The sequence below is a fragment of the Convolutriloba macropyga genome, chromosome 6 (assembly GCF_964194025.1).
Source record: "Convolutriloba macropyga chromosome 6, txConMacr16.3, whole genome shotgun sequence".
Lineage (NCBI taxonomy): Eukaryota > Metazoa > Xenacoelomorpha > Acoela > Convolutidae > Convolutriloba > Convolutriloba macropyga.
The window spans coordinates 16,999,707-17,016,504 of record NC_134473.1 but is presented as its reverse complement, the minus strand read 5'-3'; the positions used below and the strand labels follow the sequence as shown (position 1 = coordinate 17,016,504).

Below are 16,798 nucleotides of genomic sequence, written 5' to 3'. Positions count from 1 at the left end.
TCACTCCACATTTTTTCACGCTTTTCATTTCCCGCTTCAAAAATCACTCCAATAAAATTGATTAAAAGAAAGGACTTCTCCAATACTCCTCTTCGAGTCGTAAAAATAGGAGCGCTATAATAACCGGCTGAGAAGATGAGGGCGGCTATTAACAAGTATATGACCACATCTTCCCATGGAGTCATCCACAATCAGGGATACAAAATAACCATTACTCAGCTTCAGCTCCTAAAAACCAAGGCCATTGCAATATAGCTACGCTCAGCTATCATGCTTTTGCACTGATTATAGTTTTCACAGCTTAAAAAAGGTGAGACTGGTAATTCCAATTATATTATGCACAAATGTCAGATATGAATGGTTATACTCCACGGGTCCGAGATGAGGCGGAATCAAAAACTTGCCAAAGATTTTTTTCTAAGCAAGCTACCATAACATATATAACAGCCTCTCTAACCTTTGACTAATTGTGAGGCTGGCTTAATGTGGTTGAATAGTGACCAGAAGTCCTCTACAGTTGAGAACTTGTGCACTATTTTCAAGTTATCCTCCCATTTGCCGGGGGTAGCGGATGCCTGGAGGAACCAAAGCACCCATACATTCTCCAGGGGGTGTCTCATCTCATCATCTACCATTCCAGCAGAAGAGGTGGCCGAAGATGAGAGTTGAGATAGAGAAGCTGTCGTCACTGGCTGATTGCTGTTACCTACTAGATAAATTTCACTATTAGTAAAAAATAATTTTAGTCCATGACTGAGGTCACAAATTACCGCTGACGCTCGAAACTTAAACAGAACTTAAGCTATCAATAATGCTGGTAAGCCTAGTAGCTGTCACTAGAGAACTAGAAAATCAAGGAAATTCGACTCTTTCACGACACTCTTTACAGCCTCAGCTTTCAAACAAATTTCAGTTACTTCGAGCAGCAAATTCCAGTTAAACCTAAAATCACGAACTGATAGGTATATAAAGTTCAAAATTAAAACTAGAGAGAATAAATGTAACAAAATGAAGCGGAAGACAAAAACTCGCTATACAATCATCAGATTTAGCGTCATTAACCACATGTTTCCAGTAATTTTCCAAAAGGGAACTAAGGTAAAGCGAAAGTTCTTACTTGACAAGTAGAAAAATAGGGTCACTAGAATAGCCTGCTGAGAACATGAGGGAGGCTATTAAGTAACATAAAAAGCGATGCATCTCGAAGAAAAATTTAACGCAGCAGTTCCTGCTGATTCCCGGCGCACCAACACGACACCCAAACACAATGGAAAACACAAACATAACCGCCTAACTTTGGGTGAATTGCTCTAACGACCGGCGAGCGGTTGGCTTTATCAGTAGCTAGCTACGTTTAAGGGGTTTGAGCGGGGGGGGGGGTTGCATCAGGAGGGGGAGGGGTCAACCTCTAAGAACCACCCTTCACACCATAAGTACAATTTAATTGCTGCAAACTCCGTTTGAGAGCAATTAATGAGAGAGTAAAAACTACAAAAACTGCAGAAATGATTTCTTTATTTTAATAATATATGTGCTATCAAATGCTTAATTGTATTCACTTAGTAACAAAAACCCTACAAGCAACTCTAATTAACCAATTGAATGAGAAAATATTCTGAAAGGCAGAAAAATAGGATTTAAGCAAAAAAAACTTTACAGAAAAATTTAAAACATACCCAGCAGATTGCCGGAAAATAGACGCCGTTGATTCCAATAAGCATGATTGGGATTGAAAAAATAGATATTGAAAAAAAAGATTTTTGTACAAAAATATTTTTTAAGTCCAATTTATTTTGATGGCATTTCGTAGTTGAACATACTTCTGTTTTTTAGAGAGAGACTATAGGGGCTACTACAAATAACAATAAGCATTAGAGAGAGGTAACTAATACTTATAGGAACGACATTCAAATAGCGGGCATCTAAAATTGGGCTTTATGGGTTTATCCCGTTTCTATTTCTGACTTCAATTTTTATACTGACTCTGTTCATTTTGAATTGCTTTGCTGAGCAACTGATGCTCAAAAGCACTTTTAGCAGATTGAGAGAAGAGAGAAACTAGCCTAGAGAAGTCAAAAAGATTGCACGCAAAATGTTGAAAAAGCGGAAAAGGAGGTAAAGCAAAACATTTTTTTGTTCGACGAAGTAAAAAAAATAGGAGCGCTATAATAGCCGGCTGAGAAGATGAGGGCGGCTATTAAAAATTGTAAAAATTTAGACTGTTTCCTTCAAAAATTTGTTTGAATTGTGAAAACCGAAGAGAAGGCCAATAAGAGCCCCACCTATCAATTTGCGGCTATTAAACAAATAAATTAATTGTGAACACGTTTCTAACTAACTCTCCGTTTTTAAATGGAACACGTTCTAAATGGAAACATAACCGACTAAACATCGGAAGAATTGCTAACGAACGACTAGTGGGAGCTCTAGTCAATTGCAGCCTGCTTCAGTCGGGGGGGAGCCTAAATAGGACTAAGAAGTTCAATAGTGAGCTTCAAATAACCACGTTAGAGGTTAACATATACCACTAGGTTAACTCATTTGACTTTTAGTATTAAATTGCCCCCAATTCAGTTCAGCTGCTTGAAATTGTGATTGCGAGAGAATTTTAGATCACGCGAAAAACAAAAAGTCAAGGGCGTAAAGTCACTCGAAAAGTCAAAATGTCAAGCAAAAATTTTGCATAAAAAAGACACGCACGTTTACAAAAATTGCTATGAACTTCGTTCAAGAGCAATTAATAATTTTCCATTTTAGTTCAGTCCGAAGTCTTCCGCACATTAACCGAAAATAACCGTTTATTGTGATTCAAACAAATTAACGCTGCCAAAAAAAAACAGCACGCGACTGACCTGATTGTGAGTTAGCAGAATGTTGGAGGGGAGGCAGAGGTGGAGCTGAGATCTGTGGTTGATTACCAGCCGAGGGCGGGGAGGGGTTAGAGGTGCCATTCTGGTGGCTACTGTAGTGACTATTACTGCTACTCATACTGTTGCTCAACGTAGAGGAGGAGGTGAGAGTTTGGTCTTCGTGCTGTTGTTGATGATGATTATGAGATCTACTGAGAGCAGTACCTGTAGTCATTACTACTTATAGCTATATAATCTGAAAAAGACTACCACTAATGCTTTTACTGTCAAGACCAAACAACGTTGTTACATTGAACCACCCAGATGCAACACGTTACATACAGAAGGATCGAATTATAAATAAAAAGGCTCCATCAGAAACAACATGATAGCACATGCAAATCACACGCATTGAATCGTGCGTGAAAAAAAGCTGATATATTTCACATCCAATGGAGAAAAAAAACAACCGAACGAATGGAGCCGTATTTCAATATCACAAAGGGAGTTCCTAATGGTCGCGGACCAAAAATGTCAAACATAACCGACTAACGTCGGGCGAATTGCTCTCAAACGACCGGCGAGCGGTTGGCTTCGTCAGTAGCTAGCCACGGTATATTGAAGCTTGCGCTAGCTTGATTCGCCTCTTCAACTTTTAGTTTTCTAGCTTTCTTAGTAAACAAATCAAATAGAAAACTGATATTTAAAAAATTTGCAAAATTTAAAAGAAAAGCTTCCAGATTTCGCAGTGAAAATGTTCAAAACTATTTTTTCTCTCCTGAGTTATGTCAACTAACCCATCTTCAAGACTTGAAAAACTTCGTTGGCCAGTAATGATAGTTAAACTCAGAAAAGGACAAAAACACTCAAAAATTTTGAAAACAATCACAAATTTTAACAAAATCTTGCTAAAATTCAAGACACTAAAATCTTTAAAACCATTTCATTATCTCATGAGACTATCCAGTATCACTATTTCAAGCTTTAATTAGTTTTACTGGCTCAAAAACATCCATAAACTTGGACAGACAATAGCGATAATAAACTGACAATAAAAGTTTTAAAAAATTAAAAAAGTGCAAGTTTTGTAAAAAAAAATGCTGAAATTTGTGGTGCTGAAATCTGGAACAACAATTCATTACATTTAGAAAATATACAGCACCTACTTTTGAACACTAGAGGAGGTTTCTCGAGTCTTGAGGCTGGAGAAACCTAAAAACCAACAAAAACTTAAGAAAAATGCAAGTTTTTTAAAAAAAATTGATAAAATTTGCATATTAAAAATTGAAAGCTATTCCATGGCAAATAAAATTGTTTCAGTAACTGATTATCAAACCCTTAAGGATGTTTTCTGGCCCCTGCGTCCGGAAAGAAGTGGAAAAATAGATGTCAAAAAAATTGGAATAATTTGCACAGTTTGTCAAAAAAAGGCTAAAATTCGTGATGTTAAAATGTTGAAACCATTCCGCTACCACTAGAAACTATGCAGTAACCTAATATTAAACCACACAGGAGGTTTCTTGACACCTAGGACTGGAAAAACAAAAAAAAATGACAAAAATTTTCAAAAAACTCGGTTGTTCGTCAGTAGCCACGGGGGAGGTGGGGGGGGGGGGGGGTTGTACAACGGGGGTCTGATGGAGAGAGGGGTGGGCAACAGTGGGGTGGGGGCAACAGCGCGGTGGGGGCAATAGGGGGGGGGGGTCAGCAGTGGGGGTGTCGTAAACCCCTAAGAACCGCCCTTCACCCTTCATAAGTATAAGTCTCCAAAACAGTTTGAGCTGAAACAAAGCTGAAAGGCTCTAAGAGCACTTAATGCCCGTTGGGCGCTACCTGTTTATCCCGTTTTTGAGGACGAAAAGTCAAAAGCGTCAGACGAAAAATCGGTCAAGCGAAAAATCGCATTAAAAAAAGACCGACAGGACTAATATAATTGCTACAAACTTCGTTTGAGAGCAATTCATAAGAATGAAATTTTCTAGTTAAACAATTTTTGTAAATTCGATTCAAAAAGTTTTTAAAATAATCGTGTATCAAAATAGAAGGCAAATCTAATAATTCAAATAATCTGACGAAGGACGTTTAAGTCAAATTAAATACCTTGGTCAATCCGAAATAAAAGAAACATTGTCCTATCTCTTAACAAGAACGCGACTAGCGGACATTTAGTATATAGCTGGAAATAATGTCACGCGGCAATTTTCACGCAAATTTATCGTCAAAAAATTCCTATCAACTTCTAAGACTGTAGCACACGGATAATGGGAATCATAGAACCTTGAGCAGCTGCTTATTAGTTCGGAAAATGATACACATAGCTGACTTCTATTTAAGGAAAACTATTTAAGGACTTCTATTCAATTAAATAATATAGCTCGCTCGTTGCTAAACCGTGTTCGAAACAAATTTATTACTCAACAATTAATTACGTTCGGCAGCTTTTTGAAATTCATAATCACATCTCTTTCAATACTACTTAGATAATCAATGGGCAAATTACAGTCATACAATTTTTTAAAGAATTATCACGCTCTTTTTACAATTTTTACAATATAAAGGAAAATCGACTCTAAATTTGAACTACATAGCACGTTCATTAAATAAATAGAAAATTAGTAGCAAATTGAGGAATGAGAAGTGGAATAACAGAATTTTGATGCGTTCGAGAATGTTTGGCGGAGAATAAGGCTGATTGACTGATATTGTCGTAATCCAGTTTCTCATAGGTTGTAGCACTTAGCGAGTGATTACACTGACCGAAACCATGTCTCATTGAAGCTCCGAAGCGACCAGCTCTTGAATTCCACATACCTGAAAAAATCTACCCTTCAATTCCATAACCCATAGTTTTACATTGACTAAGCTGGGGGAAAATCCCGTTTGAAAGGCCTTTTCTTGATTGTTTCGACCTAATCTAAAGAGCAATTGTACCTTCTACAGGTCTGGCTTTCGATCCTTGGGATATTGATCGTAGAAACACATGAACAGGAAACACTCGAAAGCCTCTGTAAAATTTTACAACAGGCTATTTAGATTTTTCGTCTTTGAAAAGATTGGGTTCCAATAAATATGAAGACTTTCATGATAATTGAAAAAAAAAAATTTAACGGAGACCTCAAGAAACCTCAATCAATGATAGGCAGCAGTTTACATTACATGCTCCCAAAACTGCTCCTGACCGTACAAGCACTCTAGGCCAGTCACCAGTTGCTCACAATCTCAGGAAATTTTCACTTCAGTTAGCACTAAAATCAAAATTTGTTGACCCTAACATTTAGTCATATTTTCCATAAAGGATTAATAACAAAGCATGTAAGCGCTAGCAGTTTGATGTCCTTATGAGGATATTTAATACAACGACAGATAGTGGGAACTCAAGAGCAAAACCTTTAGACGGAAACTAAAAAAATGGAGCACAAAATTTTCTACATTTTTGTAAATTTTTGATATAGCAAGCCACGGTTCAGTGAGGCTAGCTTTAGCTTAATTTCAATTGAAGGGGCATGAGGTGAGCACAGCGGGGGGTGGGGGCAACGGTGCGAAGGTATTTGGTTGCACGGGGCCTTAACGATGTGCAGGGGTGGGGATTGAGAGAGGCGAAGTGAGGGAGCTGATATGTGGGGGAGTGGGGGCTGTCACCATTTAACATTTATGACTAATGCCTTCACACCATTAGTAATAAATCTCCGAAATAGCTTCTGTGAATCGCATAATTGGAGACCAGTGAGCTGAAAGAGTCTAAGAGAACTTGATGCCCGCTGGGCGCCACCTGTTTATACCGACGAAAAATCGGTAAAGCAAAAACAGGACTAAATTAATTGCTACAAACATCGTTTGAGAGCAATTAACCAAAAGTATTTAGAGATAACTTTTATAGTGTGCAAGAAATGTAAAACAAAATGGAACTGCCAGAAGACGAAACAAAAAACTACGAGTATTACAATTTAGCTATGCTCAGCTTACAGCTGAAATAATTTCCCAAAAAGGGAACTATAGGACACCAAAAACTTGGCTTTATGGCTAGCTTAAAGGTATCTAAAGCTGGTCCCATGACCTGAAAGCAATTTATTTTTAAATAATTATTGAAAACCTCAACTAATTGTGAAATTGTAAACAATATAAGTTGGCAGATATATTAAATGTCAAAATAAAAGTTAAAAATTCAAAAAAATCAAAATAATTCGGAACAAAAAAATGACAACAAAGCCATAAAATGGTACTAACTCATAATAGGAGCCAGAAACTGTCACAAATAAAGTAAAACATAGCCGGCAGATTGCCGGAAAATAGCCGCGATAGACGCTTGTGGCGTTACATGAATTGAAACAACTATAGAAATAAAACAGACAGATCGACCACCAGTCCTTTAATAGACTTTTTGGGTCAGCTTCGGATTGTCATTTTCATGAGACACATAAGCTCTATAAGGAGAAAGCCCTAATAGGGCTTTTCAAAATTAGGATCTTTTCCGTTTGTGCCCTCTCAGCTTAGTGGGCGCATATTATTTGCACCCCCCAGATGCACGTGCATTATTTGGGGGGGGGGGGGGGGGCAGAAACGGAAAAGATCCCAAAATTAATATTCGAAATCAAAAACTCAAGACTCTAATATTCAAGAATTAGGGCATATGTTTGGCACTACTTAGATGCACACTATTAACCTTTAATAAGTAAATGTTCATAAAATTTAAAGTTTCATAAGTGAGCTCAGAAGTCATTTTTTTAGTGAGGTAAGTCATTGAAAAAGTCAATTCCAAGAAGTCACGGTAAGACGAAACAAAAATCTGTTAGACAAAGTAAAAAAAATTAGGAGCGCTATAATAGCCGCCTAGAATTGAGGACGCGGCTATTAAGAAACATAACCAACTAACGTCGGGTCGGAACAATTGCTCTGAAAAGACTGACTCTGAAGCTAGCTTAAGCGTAGGCAGGCTAGCCCGAATAGGCGAGGGGGAGAAAAGTGAGGTTGGGAAACGAAGGGCGTAGGCATGAGTGGGTAGCGTATAAACTACATAAAATTCACATTTACATCATCAATTTAAACCTGTACAGCAGAATTCAGCAGGAAAGAGGGCAGTGGAGTGAAGAGGGGCGTGTCTAAAACTCCAAGAATTGCTCTTCAAACCTAGAATTAAAATCTCCTCCGCACTTTCGGTGAATAGTATACTTTTAAAAATTAGTATGGCTTTTAGAGAATTACTAAACGATTTAATGCCCTCGGTCTGTACCAGTTTATCCCGTTTCTCAAGTAACGCATAGTCGATGGTCAGACAAAAGCGGTAAAAAAATCGGTTATACGAACAATCGCGTTAAAAAGACATGGTAATGAAATGACTTATGCTAGCTTCGTTTCAGATCAAATAAAAACGGCTAAAATTTGCCAATTATTTGCAAGGCCTTAATTTTTTGTCAACAGTAAGCAGATTTTGGAATGAAAACTTTTTTCATAAAACAGCGCCTTGTACCCATTTTGGAACTCACCAGGTCAAATGAACAATTCAGGATTTCAAACTGAAAACTGGAAGGTTGAATATAGTTCGGTTACAATATGGCCACGCCATGTCTGAACAACGTAGGCTATAATTAAAATAATTTTAGAAAAAGTATAAGTTAGATTACACGCATATATTCCTAGAATTGGTTTCTCCCATTTCGCCACAGACATTTCTATGCCCTACGTCCCACAGGCTTTAAAATAAATCCCACTGGTGAGAAATTTTGAACAGGCGTACATAACCAAGCAACTTTATTTATTGTCAAAGCTAAAACGGGGTACGAAAGTTACAATTATCTAAACCAGTAAGATAAATTGAAACCTTATTCCACGGCAGCGCGATATCAATCTTCTTGGGATAGGATAGTTTCAGCTCTTCGGTCATGAATTTAACAAAACCCTCTCTTGTTTTGGTCATTCTTGGATTCAGTCGTCTCTCTTCGTCAACAGTAGAGACCATTCGACCTGTATAGTCGTGTGCAGGGTAGAGCAAGTAATCCGGATCCAAAGACAGAATTTTGGAGTGGACCATGTCATAGAGCATACCTAATTAAACAAAATCAAAGCATGAAGCAACATTTACTGGCAAACAAGCATGAAATTGATAAAACGTGACAGAAGATTGGTAAACTGCCTTAATGAGTACGGATATTCTCAAAGGCGACTCCAGTCATTGAAAAGAGCAAAAGTCAACTCAATCACTACATTGTTGTTTGACAACTTTTGCTTGGATGTACTCAAATAACAAAGAATTCCTTTAAATTATAACTTAGCTGCATTTTCTCTTGTCTTAAAATTAAAAAAATCTCAATCAAAAATGGACGAGAGGATCTTGCGGATAGCAGCAGCGAAACAGAACATTGAGTATAACTTTCAATTTTGATTCGAACCCGCAACGGAGGACTTTTGTACCAGCAGGGCTATTAGTAATTTTTGCGTATCAATGTTTTGAATGTGTGTAATAATCTCAAAACTTCTAATGCATAGAACTCATGCAAGAAGACAATTATCGTGACAAATTAGTCAGTTTATGATCTGAAAATCAAACAGACAGCAGATTGCAAACAAACAGCCATCATGGACCCCCTTTTACGACAAATTGATTGGAATAGATAAAAAAAGATGCTCCCCATGACCATGTGTATAAAACTAGATGTTTAATCCCAGAGACTATACCAAAAAGATAGCAGACAGACTGCCGGAAAACAGCCGCCGTTAATTCCATAACCAGGATTCGGATTGAACAAACGAAAACATAAATTTCTACACAAACAATTTTCAAAAGCGAAATGAATTGATGTCATTTTGGAGCTGAACTCCTGTTTCGTAGTGAGACGACACCGGGGCTAGTATCAATACCAATAAGCATTAGAGATGGTAGCTAAGAACAAAGTTCGAGTAACGGGCATCTAAAATTGGGCTTTATGGTTTTATCCCCTTTAAAACTCGGATTTCGTTTTTTGATATTGACTCTGTTCATTTTGAATTGCTTTGCTGAGCATCTGCTGCCTAAATTGGAGAAAAGAATGCTTGAACTTTCATAACTTAGCTCATGAAAAAAGTTGATGAGAGTAATTTTCTTTGAATTTTCAAAAAAGATTTAATTTTGTTCGCAGTTTCACTAGATTCAATAAAATTTGGCGAATTCAACTTCTACATTGGAGGACAATAAAATTGATACTAATACCGATTAGCAGTATACTCGAAGGAACTTTGATAACTTAATGCGCTAAGTTCTTAAATATTAATTTTTAGTGCTCGGGTTTTATTGGTTTATCCTGTTTCTTTTGATTTCACGATTTCGCCTTCTGACTTTGAACGTTTTTGAGTGAAGTTGTTGAATCAATTTTCGATTCCATTCGGTTGAAACAGAGAGTAAGGTAAGTCAGAAGTCAAACGTGGTGACTTATATAGAACGAAAAAAAAAATAAAACGAATTATAAATATACCCGGCAGATTGCCGGAAAATAGCAGCCGTTGATTCCAACAGTAGTCACTAAGAACAAAGTTCGAGTAACGGGCATCTATAATTGGGATTTGGGTTTATCTTTTTCGATATTGACTTTACTCATTTTGAATGGCTTTGCTGAGCGTCTGTTGTCTAAAAATACTTTACCAGAATGAGAGAAGAGTGAAACTAGCCTAGAAAAGTCAAAAAGATTTCCTGCAAAATTTTGAACAAGCTGTGATAGGCTAAAGCAAAAAACTTTTATTCGAAGAAGTTGAAAACATTGCAAACAAACAGCCATCATGGACCCCCTTTTACGACAAATTGATTGGAATAGATAAAAACAGATGCTCCCCATGACCATGTGTATAAAACTACATGTTTAATCCCAGAGACCATACCAAAAAGATAGCAGACAGACTGCCGGAAAACAGCCGCCGTAAATTCCATAACCAGGATTCGGATTGAAAAAACGAAAACATAAATTTCTACACAAACAATTTTCAAAAGCGAAATGAATTGATGTCATTTTGGAGCTGAACTCCTGTTTCGTAGTGAGACGACACGGGGCTAGTATCAATACCAATAAGCATTAGACATGGTAGCTAAGAATAAAGTTCGAGTAAAGGGCATCTAAAATTGGGCTTTATGGGTTTATCCCGTTTATAACTCGGATTTCGTTTTTTGATATTGACTCTGTTCATTTTGAATTGCTTTGCTGAGCATCTGCTGCCTAAATTGGAGAAAAGAATGCTTGAACTTTCATAACTTAGCTCATGAAAAAAGTTGATGAGAGTAATTTTCTTTGAATTTTCAAAAAAGATTTAATTTTGTTCGCAGTTTCATTAGATTCAATAAAATTTGGCGAATTCAACTTCTACATTGAAGGACAATAAACTTGATACTAATACCGATTAGCAGTATACTCGAAGGAACTTTGATAACTTAATGCGCTAAGTTCTTAAATATTAATTTTTAGTGCTCGGGTTTTATTGGTTTATCCTGTTTCTTTTGATTTCACGATTTCGCCTTCTGACTTTGAACGTTTTCGAGTGAAGTTGCTGAATCAATTTTCGATTCCTTTCGGTTGAAACAGAGTAAGGTAAGTCAAAAGTCAAACGTGGTGACTTATATAGAACGAAAAAAAATAAAACGAATTATAAATATACCCGGCAGATTGCCGGAAAATAGCAGCCGTTGATTCCCAGTAGTCACTAAGAACAAAGTTGGAGTAACCGGCATCTATAATTGGGATTTGGATTTATCTTTTTTGATATTGACTTTACTCATTTTGAATGGCTTTGCTGAGCGTCTGTTGTCTAAAAATACTTTACAAGAATGAGAGAAGAGTGAAACTAGCCTAGAAAAGTCAAAAAGATTTCCTGCAAAATTTTGAACAAGCTGTGATAGGCTAAAGCAAAAAACTTTTATTCGAAGAAGTTGAAAATATTGCAGGACAAGTTCTGAGGTACAATTCAAAGAATTTTCATTGACTAAACAGAAAACTAGACATAGAACGGAATACGAATGAATTGGGAAATTCATTTAGAAAAAAATCCGATCCAAAAAACTGAACAATAAAAATTAAAGTGAAATTGCCGCATGTGAACAAAAAATCACTAGAGACAGCGAATTTTTGTTCAAACACCGTTTTCTCACTCTACTTTAAATTTAGAGCGAAAAAATTTCACGCCGCAAAAACCACTCGCTTTTTTGCTCCACTTCCTGTTTCGGCCTGACCAAAACCATCACTCCAAATTGACTTCAAAAATCATGAAAATGTGTGAACAGATCTTAAAAAAACATAGCCGGAAGAATTCCAGAGCCGACTCGAAGGAAAAATTTTCCCATAATAATGACTAAAAAAGTAGAAAAACTATTGTGAACCCTGAACCTCCACAAATGCCATAAAAATTAGAAGAATAGAAAAATTAGAAATTTTAAACCTTTTCTTATTTTTTTGCAGTTTTTCTTTTTTAATATCCGCACAGCGATAGCTGGGGCTATTATTGGCTTTCTCTTGGTTTTCAAAAACAAATTGAACAAAAAAAATCGTCTTTTCATGGAAGGCTGATATGTTATATTTTGATTAAAAATCTGTATGAGTTTTTGCTGCCTCTGTTAGCTGCTCTCAAATAACCTTCATTTAAGGTGACACACCCATTTGACCTTTTTAAGGTGACACCCCAGTGAGGAAGTCATTTTTGAGAGTGAGGTAAGTCAAGTGAGACCAAAAAACTAATCACGCGAATCAACAAAAAACTCGCTCCACTAAGAGCGAAAAATGACGTCACACACGTATTTCAGTTGAAATTGCATGAACGAATAAACAAAGCAGATTTGAAGTGATTGTGACGTCTTATGGTCTTAACAAAAATTGTGACGAAATAAAAAAACCAAGAGAAAGCCAATAATAGCCCCAGCTATCGCTGTGCGGCTATAAAAAAAGAAAAACTGCAAGAAAATAAGAAAAGGTTTAAAACTTCTAATTTTTCTGTCAATTTTCCTATGAAAAGAAATGATTTATACCAAGAACACTTTAGTCAATTTGTATCTGAATAATCTTTAAGTAACATAACAACCTTCTATTCAAATCCCACTTGAAGCATGAAAACGAAAAAATTCATTAAATTTCGTCTAAAAATTAGCAAAACTGATCAAAAACCTCCAAAATAGCATTAAACTCAAATTAACTACTTGAAACCTTCCATTCCTATCAAAAAAGCCTAAAATTACTACAATATCATAATCAAATCTCATAACCATCAAAAGTTGCAAAAAAACGATTTGAACAAAAACCACTCTCTTCCACCACCAATCTGAACAAAAACCACTCTCTTCTCGCTCTGCTCTTCAGTTTTGTTCAGCACCAAAATCACTCCAAATTTTTTCACGCGTTTCATTTCCCGCTTCAAAAATTACTCCAATAAAATTGATTTAAAAAGGACTTCTCCAATAATCCTCTTCGAGTCGTAAAAAGACAGCGCCCCAAAACAATTCAAATTCTTTGAATTGTAAAAATTTAGGAGCACTACAATAGCTGGCTGAGAAGCTGAGGCGGCTATTGAAAAGGAGAGCGCCTAAATAATAGCCTTTGAGAGCCAGAGTTTGAGGGATCCAAACCGCCAACAAAATGCCCTTTGCTCTATGATATTGTCTTGAGGGGCTTCGTTGAATTGTACACTTACAAACAAGAAGAGCTTTCAGAGATCTGGTCAGCAGTTTATCTCTTTTCTGATAACGAAAAGTTAAAAGCGTCCGAAAAAAACTCACACACTTGTATTGACAGGATGCGAATACAAGTGCGTAAAATATACATGTACACATATACATATATAGTTCCGAAAGAGATACCAGACAAAAAAAAGAAAATTTCTCAATATTTCATGTTTCAGTTTTGGCACAGTTGCTAGTTGTTGACATTCTTGTTATTATTCGTGTGAACAAATCACAGTGAGGAATTCTTGATATATCAATTTCAAATTTCTCATACCTCCTCTTTGTCAACCTTGCAAAACTATTCCAAACAACTATTCCAAGCCTCTGTCGACTTAATCTTTTATCAATTATTTTCTCACTGAGATATTAATTTGGTAGATTGTTGAGATCTGCATTTTGTCAGGAGATTGCTGAAGCCAAAAAAGGTACCGAAAAAGAAGCAAATCAAAGACAAAAGCATAGTGTGACTAGATTCATCATTTTTTTAGATGCATCAAAATTTAAAAAAAAAACCCGAGATTCAAATTAAATTTATACATCCTCACCTGGATCGCCCTCCTGGAAATCAGTTCGCCCACAGCCCCGAATCAGAATAGCATCACCTGTAAAGGCCATGCGATGTTGGTGATCGACATAGGTCACGCATCCGTTTGTGTGACCCGGAGTTTCTCTCACCTCAAGTGTGTACGGACCGAACTGTACTTTGGATCCCTCGGATACATATTCATCTGCTTGAGCACCAGATGTCTTGCTGATAACAGAGCGGCAGGGTACACCAGAAGCTAAACCAAAATTTATGACATCAATAACAGATAGCATGCTCAAGGATACCAGGCCAATGGCCGCATATTAGCCACGAAATAATTGCCCATACATGAAAAAACAAAACGACAAACCAGAGATTAGTTTCTGAGATTTTCGGATAATAAATTAATGTCTGGTGAAAAAGCATTGAACACCCAATTCGTACACTACATTAATGCTTCTACAAAACAAAGCAAACAATTCTTCTTACCGACCACAAAGTTTTAAAAGATCTTATCTTGCCTTGATAAAATTGTTAAGCTTTATCAATTGGTCTCGCCAGTTGTTTAAAACTCAAGCAAAGAACAGTGAGAATTTTTCATTCAGAAAAAGTTACTTAAATCCATGACATACAGCGCAAGACTATCCGATGGGATTTGAAACTATGGTGCGGCTCGAATAAAAAGATCAAATTAAGGCCCCAAAAGGCACCCACTAATGGGAAAGCTATGATACAATGTTGTGAAAATTTCAGGGTAAACGCTCATTTCGGACATGGATTATGTGCTTCAAATTTATCTTTTCGTTTGGTTAAGGATGGCCTCAAGTGAAAGTTTATTAGAGAGAGGAGTAGATAAGATACCTGAACCTGCTCTGTAACCTTGATCAACAAAATAACATCTCTGAGAATGTCATTAATACAACAACTCAACCAATAAAGCTCACTCAGAATACAAAACATATCCGACTAATTTCACGTGAATTGCTCTCAAACGACTGACGAGCGGTTGGCTTCGTCATTAGCCAGCTGCGGCTTAAGGAGGCTAGCTAGGGCGGGGTGAGCATCGGGTTGGGGGTGGTAACACTGGGGGGAGCGTGCTGGGTTACGGGTAGAATGAGGTGCAAGGCTAAGCGGGAGGGGAGTCAAACTAAAAAAAAACGCGCTTTAGACCATGAATTCATGTCTTTTAACAGTTTCGGTGAATCATATAGTTAGAGACTAGTGAGCCGTAAGGTTCTCAGAGGATTTAAAACAATACTCACGTGCACATTTTAAAATGTCGAAATTCTACAGTGCCAGAAGTTACAATACCAGAAGTTGCTATATAGTTAAACCGAAGTTTACCATCATGAACTTTGGTAATTTCATAAGGTGCACGTTCCGTGTTTTAAGCAACGTTACGTTTACTTCAATGCCGCGACCTACACCGCTTCAAGAAGCAGAAAAACGAATGTTCCTAATCTTTGAAACCGTAAATGAATATGAAATGCAGTCCGATAAAAAATGATGAGGGCTCAAATAATACATATAGCAAAACTTTTAATGCTTGAGAAAGCAGCATTGAGATGAAACTTTTACTGTTTGTCTTCACCTTCTCGTTAGTCGTGTTTTCCCTTCATTCTAATAAGATCTCAATTCAAAAAGTTAACGATGAAGAATAAATTTACACTCGAATACAGCCAAACTGAACTCTCTGATCTAAGATGGAAACGCAAACAAAAAACAAATAACGGAATCAATAGCCGTCAAAGTTGTAGGATTCAATAAATCACAAACTTTGATATAATCAACTCAGATGCAATAATGATTAATAACGGTTAGCAATTTCACATGTAACTTACTTATCATTAAGTCTTGATCCAGAGTACACTTGAAAACACATGCAAAAAATTTCGGCATCATGATTGCTTAGGTTTATGCAAGATAGAAAAACTGACTGAAAACAGTAACCAAATTCGTTAAAAAACTTAAAATCTTCAATTTCAAGAAAAATTGATCCAGGAGAAGAATTATCAGACTTCATTATTTTGAATCTTTTTGGCTCTAAAAACCGTCACTGATACGTAACGGTATTACGAAGCAACGAGCTATTCTGATTTTGGTCTTCTAAACAGTCTTGCAATTCGTCGATTGCTCACAAACAAACAAAGCATGGCCATAATCAGTTTCGATGATTACTCGCAGGCACCTCTTTAACATAAAAAAAACCTCCCCTCCAAGTCTTCTTTACGGCTTCAACTTTTACGCTTTGACGTAAGCCAAAATTTATGTAAGCCAGAGCGCATTTGACAGTGAAAATAGCTAAACATATCACTCTATGCCCCAATTATAAACGACGCGAATACAATGCTATTCAACTGCAATTAAAAGAAGCTTCCAGCTGTGACTGACTTTACAGTTTACCTACTCTCTCGCTCAGCGCCTCGTTTCCCTCGATATTCAAGTAATGGTAACTCAAGTTTTCTCAGCCTTTCATGGTAATATTTCTCAAACTTTTGACTAATTGAGTTGCTCTTCGTTGTGCATTTTCTATCATAGCCTGTTTCTTCTACGGATACCAAAATTGAATGCAATATTCAAGATCTGGTCGTACCAGCGATTTGTATAACTGGAAGAAGACTGTCTCGTTTAGAAAACAGAAATTTCTTGATGACCACGAAGATGCTGTTGGCTTTTTACTTATACGTTTATCGAATACCAGTTTATCGTTTGTATACACGCCACTTCTTTTCGTTTTTAATTGTTGGTAGATTTTTATTGCAA

At 36.8% G+C, this 16,798-nt stretch overlaps 2 protein-coding genes across 3 annotated transcripts in view; both read right to left on the bottom strand.

Annotated features, from left to right (window-relative positions):
* Positions 1 to 16,798, bottom strand: part of LOC142341527 (eukaryotic translation initiation factor 4E-1A-like) — a 544,656-nt gene that overhangs the window by 19,196 nt on the left and 508,662 nt on the right. Inside the window, exons 2-3 of one of the 2 annotated variants that reach the window (XM_075392526.1) lie at positions 2,853 to 3,107; positions 458 to 709 (exon numbers count right to left, since the gene is read on the bottom strand). In XM_075392526.1, coding sequence (XP_075248641.1) covers positions 458 to 709; positions 2,853 to 3,084 — 484 coding nt within the window. In that variant the 5' untranslated portion in view covers positions 3,085 to 3,107. The remainder of the gene's footprint in view (positions 1 to 457; positions 710 to 2,852; positions 3,108 to 16,798) is intronic. The other variant, XM_075392527.1, reaches the window with a different exon arrangement.
* Positions 5,256 to 16,798, bottom strand: part of LOC142341529 (persulfide dioxygenase ETHE1, mitochondrial-like) — a 520,203-nt gene continuing 508,660 nt past the window's right edge. Inside the window, exons 3-5 of the mRNA XM_075392528.1 lie at positions 14,055 to 14,291; positions 8,665 to 8,888; positions 5,256 to 5,660 (exon numbers count right to left, since the gene is read on the bottom strand). Coding sequence (XP_075248643.1) covers positions 5,619 to 5,660; positions 8,665 to 8,888; positions 14,055 to 14,291 — 503 coding nt within the window. The 3' untranslated portion in view covers positions 5,256 to 5,618. The remainder of the gene's footprint in view (positions 5,661 to 8,664; positions 8,889 to 14,054; positions 14,292 to 16,798) is intronic.